Source organism: Chelonoidis abingdonii, chromosome 14 (assembly GCF_003597395.2).
Source record: "Chelonoidis abingdonii isolate Lonesome George chromosome 14, CheloAbing_2.0, whole genome shotgun sequence".
Taxonomy (NCBI): domain Eukaryota; kingdom Metazoa; phylum Chordata; order Testudines; family Testudinidae; genus Chelonoidis; species Chelonoidis abingdonii.
In genome coordinates this window covers 21449503-21463396 of record NC_133782.1, presented here as the reverse complement: position 1 = coordinate 21463396, position 13894 = coordinate 21449503, and the positions used below count along the sequence as shown (strand labels likewise).

General features: G+C 47.5%; 1 protein-coding gene across 2 annotated transcripts in view; it reads left to right on the top strand.

The window, feature by feature from the left end:
- The window catches only part of PLCG1 (phospholipase C gamma 1), a 98166-nt gene that overhangs the window by 31011 nt on the left and 53261 nt on the right, over positions 1 to 13894 (top strand). For both annotated transcript variants that reach the window (XM_032767356.2, XM_032767354.2), the window contains exons 2-4: positions 11899 to 12051; positions 12957 to 13050; positions 13823 to 13870. In XM_032767356.2, the coding sequence (XP_032623247.1) occupies positions 11899 to 12051; positions 12957 to 13050; positions 13823 to 13870 (295 nt within the window). The remainder of the gene's footprint in view (positions 1 to 11898; positions 12052 to 12956; positions 13051 to 13822; positions 13871 to 13894) is intronic.

Below are 13894 nucleotides of genomic sequence, written 5' to 3'. Positions count from 1 at the left end.
GACCTCTATCATATTCCCCTTCAGTCATCTCTTTTCTAAGATGAACCGGCCCAGTCTTTTTAATCTCTCCTCATATGGAAGCTGTTCAAGACCCCTAATCATTTTACTTGCCTTACTTTGTACTTTTTAAAATTCGAGTATATCTTTTATGAGATGGGGTGACCAGTGCTGTATGAAGCATTGAAGGTTAGGAGAACCACGGATTTCGTTAGTGGCATTATTATGTTTTCTGTCTTGTTATCTAATATTCCTAACATTGTTAGCTTTTTTGACTCCCATTGTACATTGAGCAGATGTTTTCAGAGAACTATCCACGGTGACGCCAAGATCTCTTTCTTGAGTGGTAACAGCTAATTTAGACCCCATCATTTTGTGTATATATAGTTGGGATTATATTTTCCAATGTTCATTGCTTTGCATTTATCAACATTGAATTTCATCAGCCATTTTGTTGTCCAGTCGCCCAGTTTTGTAAAATCCTTTTGTAACTCTTCAGTCAGCTTTGGACTTAACTTATTAACTTTAGTATCATCTGCAAACGTTGCCACCTCACTGTTTACCCCTTTTTCAAGATCATTTATGAATATATCGAACAGCATTGGTCCCAGTATAGATTCCTGGGACCCCACTATTTACCTCTCTCCACTGTGAAACTGACCATTCATTTGTACACTTTGATTTCTATATTTTAATCAGTTAATGATTCACGAGAGGACCTTCCCTCTTACCCCATGACTGCTTCCTTTGGTGTGGGACCTTGTCAAAGGCTTTCTGAAAGTCCAAGTACACTATATCCACTGGATCACTCTTGTTCACATCTTTGTTGACATCTTCAAAGAATTCTAATAGCTTGGTGTGGCATGATCTCCCTTTACAAAAGCCATGTTGACTCTTCTCCCAACATATCATGTTCATCTGTGTCTGATAATTCTGTTCTTTCCTACAGTTTCAACCAGTTTCCCTGGGGTGGAGCGCACAAGGTCATGGTCCTGTCCCCCATCCCTCTCCCCCAGATTTCTGCCTTCTATTTAGCACAGAGGTTTTCAAACTGTGTGGTGGCCCAAGGGGGATGCACCCCACAGTTTGAAAATCGCCATGTCCTGCCAGGAGCGGGTGGGAGCCGCTTGGGTCCTGGCTCTCTGCACTGTGGGAGCTGGGGTGCTGGCTGGCTGCCCAGCAGCCCTGCCTGCCCTGCTTCCCAAGCTGGGCCATCTCTGTATGGCCAGGCACTCCCCCAGCAGTGCGGGCAGCACAGCTCCAAGTCACATCCCTGATGTGCTCTTGCCTCTCCCTTGAAGGAGACGAGCACCAGCTGGCAACGCCCCCTGGCGCTGGCCCCTGCCCATGGAGCTTGTCTGCCATGAGATGCTCCCTAAGATGCTCATTCACTGCTGTCCTAGTGCTCCTGGCTCCCTTGCTGCTCTTCAGCCCAGAGGCGACATGTGGAGTGGTCACATGTCCACCTCGAATTTTTAAATTGTGCCCCCAACTCCACTCATCAAGAGTTATGCATTGTCTCTGCAGCGTGTAATTGCCAGGATCACCTCTTGAGCCCTTTTTAAAAAAAATTGACGTTTCATTAGCTATCCTTCAGTCATCTGGTCCAGAGGCTGATTTAAGTGATAGGTTACGTATCGCGGTTAGTAGTTCTGCAGTTTCATATCTGAGTCCTTCAGAAGTCTTGGGTGAATCCCACCTAGCCCCGATGACTTATTACTGTTTAATTCATCAATTTGTTCCACAGCCTCCTGTAACAACACCTCAGTCTGGGATAGATCCTCAGATTTGTCACCTAAAAAGAATGGCTGAGATGTGGGAATCTCCCTCATATCCTCCACAGTGAAGACAGATGCAGAGAATTCATCTAGCATCTCCACAACAGCCTTATCTTTCTTGAGTGCTGCTTTAGCACCTTGATCATCCAGTGGCCTCGCTGATTGTTTGGCAGGCTTCCTGCTTCTGATGTACTTTAAAAAATTTTTCTGTTAGTTTTTTTGCTTCTTTTGCTAGCTGCTCTTCAAATTACACTAGAGGCTGATGGCATTAGTATGCCACAAACATCTTGTTGCCAAGGTCATGAGAAGGGAGGGAATTAAGGCTCCGGAAACCTTTGTGGAATTAAGAAAACATCATCACCCAGCTTTGTGAAGCTAAACTTGCCCTGATCCACCCAGCACAAGGTTCCAGGACAAGCTGTGGACCTGACTTACAAGGGCAGCTGCAGGAACAAATATAAATGCTGTATGAACTGCAATGTGAAAGCTTTCAACCAGCCCCAACAGTACTTATTGAGAGCAGTCGGAGCAGTTCCTGGGGAGGGGAATTTGGATGGATTGTAGGAATTTGATTGGTCCATAGAAGGCTTCAAACTTCTTCCTAAGGGGTCAGGTCGGGTTAGACATGACATAGGGGGAGCCAACATGGGTCAAAACACAGAAAGCAAAGCACCATAGCCAAGTGTGAATGCTATGGTAAAACACTGGCATGCCATCACCTAGTTTTGAGAAGTGGACTCTCTCCATGTGAAGAGACAGTGAGTACCGCTTCACATCTCCATTCCCTGAGAGAGAGCTTCTTAAGACCTCAGTCAACATTAAGGACTCCTGGATGGGCTTTACTGACCTCAGCGACAAAGACACTGACTCCACTGTGATGGCATGGTTAGGCCAAGCTACTTGGAGACTCATGCTGACTTCTGCTGAAGTGGGAGCCGGCCGGCCGCAGCTGAGTGGAATTCAGAAAACCACCAGTGTGCGTCAATCCTTGGTCACCATCTGCGTGTTGCTCTCTCTGCTGCTCCCAAGGATACTGGAGACTCAGGGGGAGGACCTTGTGGTTCTGTAGTTCTTGCCACGACTGAGGACACACTTAACCATCAGCAGGTGATTTGACTTCCTTTGTTGCCACCTCATTCTTTACCCATCAGTGCCCTTGGGACATTGGCTGAAGGCTCTTTTGAGACCAGTTTTAAATAGGAAACCAGAACCAAAGGTTTAGAAACGCATGACAATTGCAGTCTGTCATCCCTTTGACCTGAGGTAAATTTGGGTTCCTGAGCCTGGTGGGTAACTGGGTGTGTCTGAGGAGAATATGGAGTTAAGGGTTTGTTACAGGAGTGGGTGAGATTCTGTGGCCTGCATTGTGCAGGAGGTCAGACTAGGTGATCATAATGGTCCCATCGGACCTTAAAGTCTATGAGGATCATCTCTCTGGTAGTGCAATGCAAGGCCTTGGTGCACTCCATGCCGTGCAAAGCAAAGAAGCCAAGGTCTCTGCCCCAGTATGTCTACAATGTAATCCATCCAAGGTGTGTGTGAGGGACTGGTCAAATTTACATAAACATAATTGCTAATTTGCATATATTTGTCTATTCTTGGCCTGTTGGAAAACAAAGGGGATGTCTAAAATACATTTTCCGCATCTTCAGATGCAGATGGTCTGTCCCGCCCCTACAGCAATGTCAGAGGCAGCTCTATCCACTTTCCTCAGGGGACACGAGCCTCTTTTGTCCTCTGGAGTTCCCCAGCACTCCACTCCTGGAGCTGCCCCACATCTGCCTTCAGCCCCGTTCCTCCTCCTCTGAGATCAGAGCCCCCTTTTCCCTGTCTCATCTTGCCTCCCAGCTCTCTGCCCCCCTCTTTCCTCTTGGCTGACCCCTCTCCCCATGGATCCTGTTTGACGTTTGACTAACACCTGTCAATATTTTAAAGACCAGAATTATCCATTTCCTGGCTGAAAGGGACTGTGGACGACAGGCATCCCAAGAGCAGTCAGCCTTCCTGGACAGGACCCATTGCTCTCTTCCTCCTCTACCCTGTGCAGTGTCATGGTCATAGTTGTGTCAGCCAGCGGGCAGATCTTGAAGCAGGCCTGAGAAAACCAGCCGCCTTCCCACAGTCTGTGGTTAGGCGGGTTTGCCCACAGTTTGCTCTGCTGCGTGCTATTCTGATGAGCAAAGGGGTGACTACCACTCCCTGGGGCAGGATGTTGTTAAAGTCAGTACCCCGACCTGCTAGCCAGAGTGGAAGAACCTGGGAGGTGGCGTAAGCAGGTGAGTTGTGCATGGGGTGGCACTTGAGAGGCTAAGCAAAGCTGGGGGTGGATCTACTGTTAAGCTTTCTGTCCTTGAATGTGTTCCCCAGAGTTGTTCCCTGTTCCAGAATCACTAGAAAGCGTCCGGATGGCGCCAAGCTGGCTAGCTTCTGTTTTCCGTTTCAACCCTCTCCACCAGTCCAGGTGTACGCTGCTCCCTGGCCAACCTCCCCCCCAGCACAATCCTCCAATCCAACCACCCTCTTCCAGTTAATAAAGCCGCAGGACTCATTCTGCACATCTCGAGAATGCAGGTGCTAACAAGGCTTAGTGAAAGTGTAAACCAACCCAAACATGAGGGATCAATAACCTCTGGCCAATGCATTCCTTGTGGAAAACAGGACCAAGCTTGCAGTCTGTGGAGGGGCTCTGGGCTTTCTGTTTCCCTTCAGGGGGGTGGCTGGTGTGTGCTAAGTCATCTGTGTTTATTTGTGGCTCTTGTGAACTGAGGTGGGAGTAGATAGGGTTTGTTTTATTGTCAGATGGGATGTTACATTTGCTGCTAGGGGTGGGAGGGACAGAGAGGAGAGCAAAATCCTTGGGAAATCCTTGGGCTGAAGGATTCTCCTGAGGTGGGAACCAAGGCATGACTCTAAGGGGCTGCGGGAAGCGCTGAGCATTCTTGCCCTGTATCTGTTGGTATGTATGGGGCTGATGAAGCTTGGATATGAACAGGGAAGTAACCCTTAAGTCATGTCGGCATCCCCCCTCTTTGGAAGGATACAAGTTTGGGTGGATGGATGCTTTTCAAATGGAAAGGAGACAGAATCATTCAGGGAAAGCATCTTGTCTGTCAGATCAGGGCCTTCATACGTGCACTTGCTCTCCAAGGAGTATCTTCCTCGTAGCGTGTGAAGGGACTGGGGAGATTCTTCAGCTGCTAGAGGTAGTGGATGAGTAGAGCCCTGAAAAGTGGCTACTCTGCTGCTGCATGGTACAAAAGAAGCTGCTGAGACAGGAGAAGAGAAGTTGTATGTGTAGAACTCCAGTTCTCTCCAGATGCACATGCAAGTGTGTCTGTGCAGTTGAGAGAGGGCAGAACAGGCAGCAGTGAGCTGCTATGCACTCTGGGCCAGCAGTTGTCACACTGCTCCCTCTTGGAGCAGAGAGAGACAAGTTTATGCTGTGAAATCAGTTCCTCCCAGAAGAGTGGGTGCTTGGGTTTCTGAGATGCTTCTGGTTTGATTGGCGTTTCTCCGAAAGTGATATATTTGCATGAATGCAAGTGTCAGGTGTGCACTGAGACCTTGGCTTTCTCCGCACTGACAGAGGCGTGGGGTTTTTTTTGTTTTGTTTTGTTTGAAGTGAAGTAATTAATGCAAGATAGTTATCTCACTGCAAAATCCAAATGGGGAGACAGCAGTTGTTGTGTTTTGCTGCAAGGCCTATAGGTCGGCATTATACTGGCTGCCTGGGTCGACCTGCTCTAGTTTATCACACATTATAACTGTAATTTGTCTCCACTCTGTTTTTATAGCAGGACAGCTAATGCGCCTTGGTGATCCCATGGTAAAAACGGGCCTGTTCAGTCGGTGAAGACCAAGCTGCTGAGTCTCTTCTAGCCACAGCCTGTATTTGAAGTCCTTCACAGGAATAGCCTGTAGCCCTGCACTGTCGCTCTCATAAGCCATGTTGGACCATTACTGTGGAATGCTGCAGTATTAGGGTGACCAGGTGTCCTGATTTTGTAGGGACAGTCCTGATTTTGGGGGCTTTTTCTTATATAGGCACCTATACCCACTGTCCCAATTTTTTACACTTCCTGTCTGGTTATCCTATGAAGTATTGTCTTGAAAATGGATAAAATCCTGTAAAGATCCCACTAAAATACATTGAGCTGAACTCTCCGTGGAGTTACTTCTGATTGAAGTTAGTGTAGCTGAGAGCAGAGGTTGGCTCTTTGTGCATTAAGTTCTGGGGGGGTGGGGTGGTAAAGGGAGAATGATCAATATAGAGAGCGTTGAGGTAAACCATATCTTCACTGCTGCTCTTCAATACAAGGAAGGCCCCCCTGTGTTAAGGAAGAGGCCCTGAATGGAATTCCCCTTGTATCGCAGACTCTGGATGGTGATGAGATTGGTAGGTAGACACATGGAAACAGTGTGTTTGGAAGAATTATTTTTGGATCTGTTAGTGTGTTGACTCAGCTGACAGTGCTGTCGGGATTCCTGTGACTAGACAGAGGTGGTGGGTCTACTTTGGCTTAAAAGGAGGTGGGAAGAGAAGTGTTACAAAGAGCCTTGTAAAGTTCTGAATAGGAGAACTGATCCCCTCTCTGGGAACTGGCAGGGAGTTGAAGGTTGTGAGCTGGGGAGTCATTAGCAGTTCTTGCTACAGGCTAGCTGTGCCCTGTGCTAAACAGGAGGCACACGGCGGTGTACTCCGATCAACTTCATAGCGGTTTGTAGCCCTGTAAGAAATATGGGTTCTTCCAAGACAGCCAGGATAGGAGGCAACCCTAAACAGTTGAATCAGCAGTTGGGGGATCAGCTGCACCCTTCTACCTTTGAGGGGGATTACATTGAAATGTGTGTGCATGTATGGGCATGCAGTGACAAATGGATCCAAGTCGTGGCCTTTCTTTCCAATGTTTTAACAATATTTGTAATCTCCCTCATTGGTAACAGATGAAGAGTTCCTTCAACTGCAAGTTCCAGGTTACTTGAGTTGCGGTTGATAAGGTGTTCCTTTCTGTGGTTTGATACATGGTCAGGAGCGAACACGCTTGTTTGCTGTCGTTCCCAGAGCCTTCTGGCTGTACTGCTGTTGGCTGGCGTGTCAGATTTCCACCCAGCCAAAGAAACTGCACTAAAATTAAGGGCCATGTTACTCCCCTGTCTGTGCAGCGAGTGGAGCTACACCAGGGTAGAATTACAGCCTACGCTTGCAGTAAGCTGTATTCTGAATTGCTTGGAAACATTGGGTGTCTAGAAAATGTGACTCACAAATGTCATTATTCGGTTCCCCTGAGGATTAAAGAAACACTTTTCCAGGAAGCAAGTGGTTCTTGTTTTTTGAGGGTAATCAAAATCCTTTCCCAGAATCTGCTCTGGGGAAGGCAGACAGTGAGGTGTCCCCTTGCCCTCCTGCATTCAGATCCAGCCAGTCTATCTCCATTTACAGTGAACCCATCCCTGTCTTATCTTGTCACAACTTAAATAGATCACATCAAATTTGAAACCTCTCCATCCCGTTCCTTGTTCTAGATGCTGTCTTAAAGCGAGATTGCTTGGCTGGCTGTGTTGAGAGGATGGTAGCTGGGATGTTCTGGAGCTCCATTCCATGTTAGGAGTGCCTACTGGCTTGCACTGTGTCCCAGCAGCATGACGCTGGGGCAGCCGAGTCTGAGGTGGGGAGGATTTCCACAGCCATAAGCCTGTTCTTGTTCCCCAGTCAGTCTGATCCTGCAGGCTGTTGGCATTCATTATAGCAGCATGCTGTCTTCACGCTGATACGGTTTGGGCACTCAGGTTCTAACTGAAGTTTAACTTACCCCATTTCGCTGCTGCCTTTCTGCTGGACCTTTAGCCTGGAGGAAACAGGCAGACATATCGGCTGTTCATAACCTGAGATGAATGTATCCTATATGACAAATGTAAGAGCCGCACCATGAGGTTCTTGGTGCCAGCCCTGACTGGGGTGTAGCATCTGAGGTCTGCCCATGTCTCGGGTGCAGCCCCAGCAAGTGGGATTCCACTAAATTAACGAAGGCTTCTAGTGATGAGCCCCCAGTTGGAAGAACCAGAAATAGCTGTTGTCAGTCATGCTGGTGATTTTGGTGATGTGGGAATCTGTTACCTCGTCAACGGGCTGTGAGAGGGCCATTGCTGCCTTCCTCTAGGGTTGCTTCCTTCTTAGATTTGTCCTGTTGTGCAGTCATTTCCGTGCCCCATAATGGTACTGCTATGTCTGCCCCAGAGCAAAGTTGGGATTTTCTGTGTGAGCCAGATCCAAAGCCTGTTGAACTCATGTAGCAACCGAAGGTTAAACCCTTTAAATTGGGACAGGTGGCCACCCTGTATCCTCTTTCCACCTCCCTCCTTACCCGATCCTAAATCAGAGACTTGTGTTTCTTTAAATGCTTCATGACAAGGATTCCGGTTAGGGTTTGTTTTTGGTAGTTAAATTTGCTTTTCATACCTTTTCAAAATATTTGCTCTCTGGTAGCCACTGAGCAGTAAAATACGAGAGATTTCCTGTTGGGTTGTGGGGAAGGTTCCTTTTTGGAAGCAGGACAGACCTTGGATTCAGTGAAACCTCACTCTGGTTCTGTAGGGAATAAGCCACAATTAGAACACGGAAGGTTTTGTTTTGTTGGTTCCTGCATTGTGCTTTTCCTGTGGCCGGTTGAGTGCCGTCCAGATGTGTTTGGTATTCAGCCGTATCTGGCTGGGGGAAGGCCAGACAAATGTGCTGGTGTTGCATTAATGTACAGTGGCTCTGGCAAGCTGAGCTAGCAGCTCTGCAGATGCAAATGCGGAGGCACCTGGCACCACTCAGAGAGGCAGAGGCCAGTGTGATTCCTATTCATCACTAGACTTGCCAGGGGACACAAGTGGCTTGTATGATCTATTTTGAGTGGGAATGGTGGCAGGGAAGAGTGAAAGGGACACTGGTCAGTAGTTCAAACCAAAGAATATGATGGTTTTAAAAACAGCTTGTAATTAGGAGAAGAACAGATTCTAAATACATGGCGGCTCCAAGACGGTGGAACTTTGTTAAACTGGATTTGATTAAACTGAGCTGCAGGTTGTATGTTCATTTCCATAATTTCAGGGAGGAAAAACCTTATTTATACTATAATTATTATTATTATTATTATTTATTAATTTGTTTTGTTCTCTTGAAAAAAAAAACTACAGCCTTAAATAGTAAAATGATTCTAAGAGGTGGTTACACTTGTGAAGGGAACTGTTTGAAAATGTGAGTGTGAAATGTTTAGGAACACAGAATAATCTTAACTCTGCCCCTGTATCCCACTGCTTTTGTATATTATCCATATCTGGCAGATAAGAAATGCTTATGATTGAGTACGGCAATCGGACAAGGCTTTGCATTAGTTGTGTAATGGAGGCAAATAGTTCCGTATCTTTTGCCAATGAAAGTATTATTCATTGTGTGTAACATACATTCTACTTCTGTCTGGAAGAGCTAAGGTGCTAATGTCCCACTTAGTTTGGTGAGTGACACACTTACAGTTAGGTTTGTGGTTAGTGTTGCTAGAGTGGATGAGATCAAAGTGGTTAGCTATAGAAGTTGGGCTGTATGACTTACAACGTTAATTACCCTCCCCCTCATGTAACACATGGATTCTCAAATTGGGGAGGGGGGATCACATTATGATCACCTTCCCTTTTTTGTGTCCAGACTCGAGGATGAAGGCCCCAAAACAGTTTTCTGTTTTACACAAAGTCACTGCATAGAAAGGTTGAGAACAACTTACAATGTGTGGAATAGTGACACTTGTAGAGGTGCCGGCGATGGCAATAGATGTGGCTTTTCAACTTCCGTTGAAATGGTGGATATAGACGGTGTGTGTGTGTTAGTCAGTAAGAGAAAATCTTGATAAGGTCTTGACTCTATTTGGCAGGGTTTTTGTGTGTAGGGTAAGAGCTGAGATGTCAGCATGGCAATCTTGGGAAGAGGCTGAGAACTGGAGGAGAAAAGAAGACTGTGGTCCAGTGGGAATTGTCTGTAGTGGGCAATCGATACACAGGATGGTATGTCGAATATCAAATGGCATAGCAGAAGGGTGCAGCTTTCAGCATCGTGGCACAGCATACACAGTGTGCCAATGTGGACTGTGTTAGACATTTTGGCAGGGATTTGGAAGCTGTGTGAAGGCCCATTTGCAGTAATTTACCCCTGCATTTCCAGCCAAACGTAACTTTAAACATAAACTTCAACCTTGCTTTGCTTTCACATTTTTAAAAAAAGGTCTAAGAAGCTCCCTGTCCCTCAAATTATAGATTTGAACTTTAAAACCGCAGCTCAACTAAACTGGGTGGGAGAGTGTTGTGTTATGGGAGTTTCCTGAGACTTTTCCTCTCTCAGTAAGTATAATACATGATCAGTGACACCGTGGTGTACATGTTTGATCTGCCTGGATTTTGACTGATGTATTAAACTATGTCCAGTTCAGATATTTTTGACCCTCTTCCATACTGTCGGTTCACATGCAGGCTTGCAGCTGCATGATGAGCTGTAACAGAGTATGAGCAACCAGGGTTTATAAACTCAGTGGCATTCTCAAAGTGTAGAAAGTGTTGTCCTGACTATGTCCAAAGCTAACCCACCAGACTTCACACCAAAGGCACCGTCCTTGTTGATTTCAGCAGAGTAAGCTGAGTTTAGAGATTCTAGGCCAAAACATATTTGATGGATCACCTGAGGGGGCCCTGGGGGGAAAGAGAGTTGGAAAACATTTAAAAGTGCAACCTCAAGTAGCCCCTGCATGAACAGAACTGGTGGATCTCAATCCAGTAAAAAGGAATCCCACCACAGAAATTTCCACCACCACAGTTGACCCTAGCTGAGAGTCTCTTAGCTGAGGAACCAAGGACTGAACAAGTCCCGGAGATAGAAATGCACGCTCAACCCCTTTGAGGGCAGGGCTCAGGTGCACAGCTGAGGCGAGAGGAAGCTTGCAATCAGACACTGGTGCTGGCTGTGCAAGGCTCTGTAATCCCCATCAATAAACACAAGCATCTTAAGGAGGAGAGAAGCAGATCAGGATAAGAACAAGGAAGGGGGTTAAAAAAACCAGGGGCCAAATGCTCCCTGTGCCAGGCTTGGAGTAGGAGGTAATGCCGGGGTTGTTGGGAGGAGTCCTCCTTTGCCACCTCTCTGGGCTGTGGAGCAGCAGTGGAATTGCTCCGATTCTGCTACCAATTATGCTGAAGCAGGGCTAGGCCCAGCTGCTGCTGTTCCCTGGCTCTGCAGGGAGCTATGCTGGTGGATCCGCCAGTCCCCACATCACTGTGCGGAGATGTCAGAGAAAACTGGATTCCAGTGCGTGTGGAACACAGACACCCCTGCTGCAGAGGGTCATTAAATTGCCCCCACACCACCAACCCTGCCCAGGCTCCTTGTCCTTCTGCAGAATGGAGTGGGATTTATTGCAGGTGAAGCAATGCTGAATGGTTTTATAAATCAGCCTCCCCATCCCTGCCCTTCAGCTTATCTTGGCAAATGCAATTTGTTACATCTGGGTTTTCAAAGAGTTAGGAGCCCAACTCCTCTAGGCCTTGTCTAGTACCAATAGTGTGTAATGGCTGCTAATGTCACCTGTGTACCCAGACTGTTGGATAATGATAGTCACGTTATCGGTGCCCTTCCCTGGGCCTTCTCTAGTGACTAAGGCATCTGGAGGCCTTTCCAACAGCTGTCGTGCCAGTGAAAAGTGCAGGCCGCAAGGTTACTAGAGAGGGCAGCCTACCTGCACAAGCCTAGGGATAGCATGTATCTGTAGGGCATTTGTAGTACTTTACAGCTTCAGAACACTGAGTGGCCATTTACTAATGAATCCTCCAGACACTCTTGTGCGCTGGCTAGGCTAAATCACAGCCAGTTTTGCAGAAGAGAAAGCTGAAGTGAAGTGATTTGGCTGAGGTCATGCAGGAATCTGTGGCAGAGCAGAGAATTCCACTTCAGCCTCTCCAGTCCTACGCTAATGCCTAACCATTGGGCCATGCTCTCCTCTCACCTGTTTCCTCCTTCATTGGTGTGTTTGAGAACTGATACCTCATGGCTGTTCTGCTACATTTTCAGTCCTCTTATTTCCTTTTCCTTCCTCTTTCACCCCAGTCGACATTCGTGAAATCCAAGAGATTCGTCCAGGAAATAATTCCCGAGATTTTGACCGATACCAGGAGGATCCCTCTTTCCGGTCAGACCCGTCTCACTGCTTCGTTGTCCTCTATGGAATGGAGTTCAGGCTGAAAACTCTCAGCCTGCAAGGTGGGCAGTCCCCTCTGTTCACTTTGCATTTGCAGGGTCATTTCAATTGCGTGCTCCTCAGGGCATTTAACTTACAGACTAGTGCCAAAGGCAGTGTAGTTATTCTCATTTTGGTTTAAGGGTGGCTTGTTCAGATTAGCATAGATCAGTTAGGAGCAGGTTTACACTAAAACTGAGACAAGCCACCCTAAAGAGCCTTCGGCACTGATTTCTCTATATCGGTTTACAAACCAATTTAAGTTAAATTGGTGCAGCTTTCTCCTGTAGACAAGCCTTGGTGGGCAGCCATGCTGGCTTCTGCATATGCAAGACAACTGGGTCTTCCACACGGCGATTGCCAGAACACACAGGGAGAGAGATGTTATTTTCTAGCTTCAAAGAGGATACAGCAAACAATGGGGAGGTTAAAAAGAAATCTGTGCACATTCTAAAAATAGCTGTCGCTTGTGTCTCAAGAGCAGCTGAAATTTGCTCCTTGAAAACAAACAGGCACCAAGAAACCCCAGGGCCTTGTCAGCGAGGTGGCTTAGAACACTGAGTATGGAGGTGAATAGGAACCGACCAGTCATGTGTATTGAGAGAGATGTGGGTGAGAGCTTAGTAGTGAGAGCTGATGGCCGGAGACAATCTCACCGGCAGACAGACATTATGGGGAGCAGGAGAGGATCAGAGATCAGCAAGGTGGGAGTTACTGACAATGCAGGGAAGGGATGGGCACTGAAGGGGAGGCAATGGATATAAAGAGGGGTTGACATAGATCCACATTATGGTGATGTTTAGGCCCCTGGCCTGGCTGGATCTACTTCCTCCTGCCATGCTGCAGCTGTGCCAGGGCTTCCTCCATGGAAGCCAGGGACAGTGCGACTGCCTCGTTCCTTCATGAGCCCTGTTCTTTATTTTCATAGCCACATCTGAGGATGAAGTCAACATGTGGATCAAAGGATTAAACTGGCTGGTGGGGGATACTCTGAGGGCCCCCACCCCTCTGCAAATCGAAAGGTAAGGCAAGCATCAGGGAGGTGAGAAACTAATGACACCACGGCGGGCACAGGGCAAGCAGCTGCTCTGCTGGCTTCCCCCTTACCGCTCTGCTCAAGCACTTGACTTGGCAGCAGCGTCTTTGCTTTGGTCCAGTTTGTCTTCTCCGCCAGTGCCCTTCAGTCCTTGCTCTCCTCCCTTCCTCTGTGGCTCCAGACACCATGCTCTGCACCAAGACGGCTGTCTGTCCTGTCCTGTCCTGTCCTGCAGCATCCCTGCAACCCCACCCCGCTCTGCCAAGGCATCCGAATCCTCACCGGCAGCATCGCCTCTTCCAGGCATGCTTTTGTGCTGAGTCACCTCAGCAGTCCTGCCAGTTGTGTGGGAGCTTCTGGGGTCTGAGTATGGAGCCACTTAGAGCTTGTACTGAGAGAGGCTCACCGCATTCCACTTACGAACTACAAAGGGTTTGAGCCCAGAGCTCTCTAAGCAAAAGGTTTCATTGCACTTACCTGCTGTGGTACATGATCCTCCTCTTGCTCCATGGTCAGGATGAGCCTGATCCCGCATGCAATAGGGGTTCTGGGTGCATAAAAAATGTTAGAATGCAGGTCTGCAGTAAGAAACTAACCTGCTTCACAGGGGAGCAGCCAGGTATTCTGATGGGAGCGGGGGGATGACACCAAAGGGAGTTGAGGACAATTCAGTACCTGGCAGAATTAGGCCTGGAGACAATGTTTGATACCGAGCAATCAAGATTTATGTAGTAAAACGAGTGTGTTTGTGTTTTCAGGTGGCTCCGGAAGCAGTTCTATTCGCTGGATCGCAACCGAGAAGACAGGTAAAGAGAGAGGAGCTCTTGTTT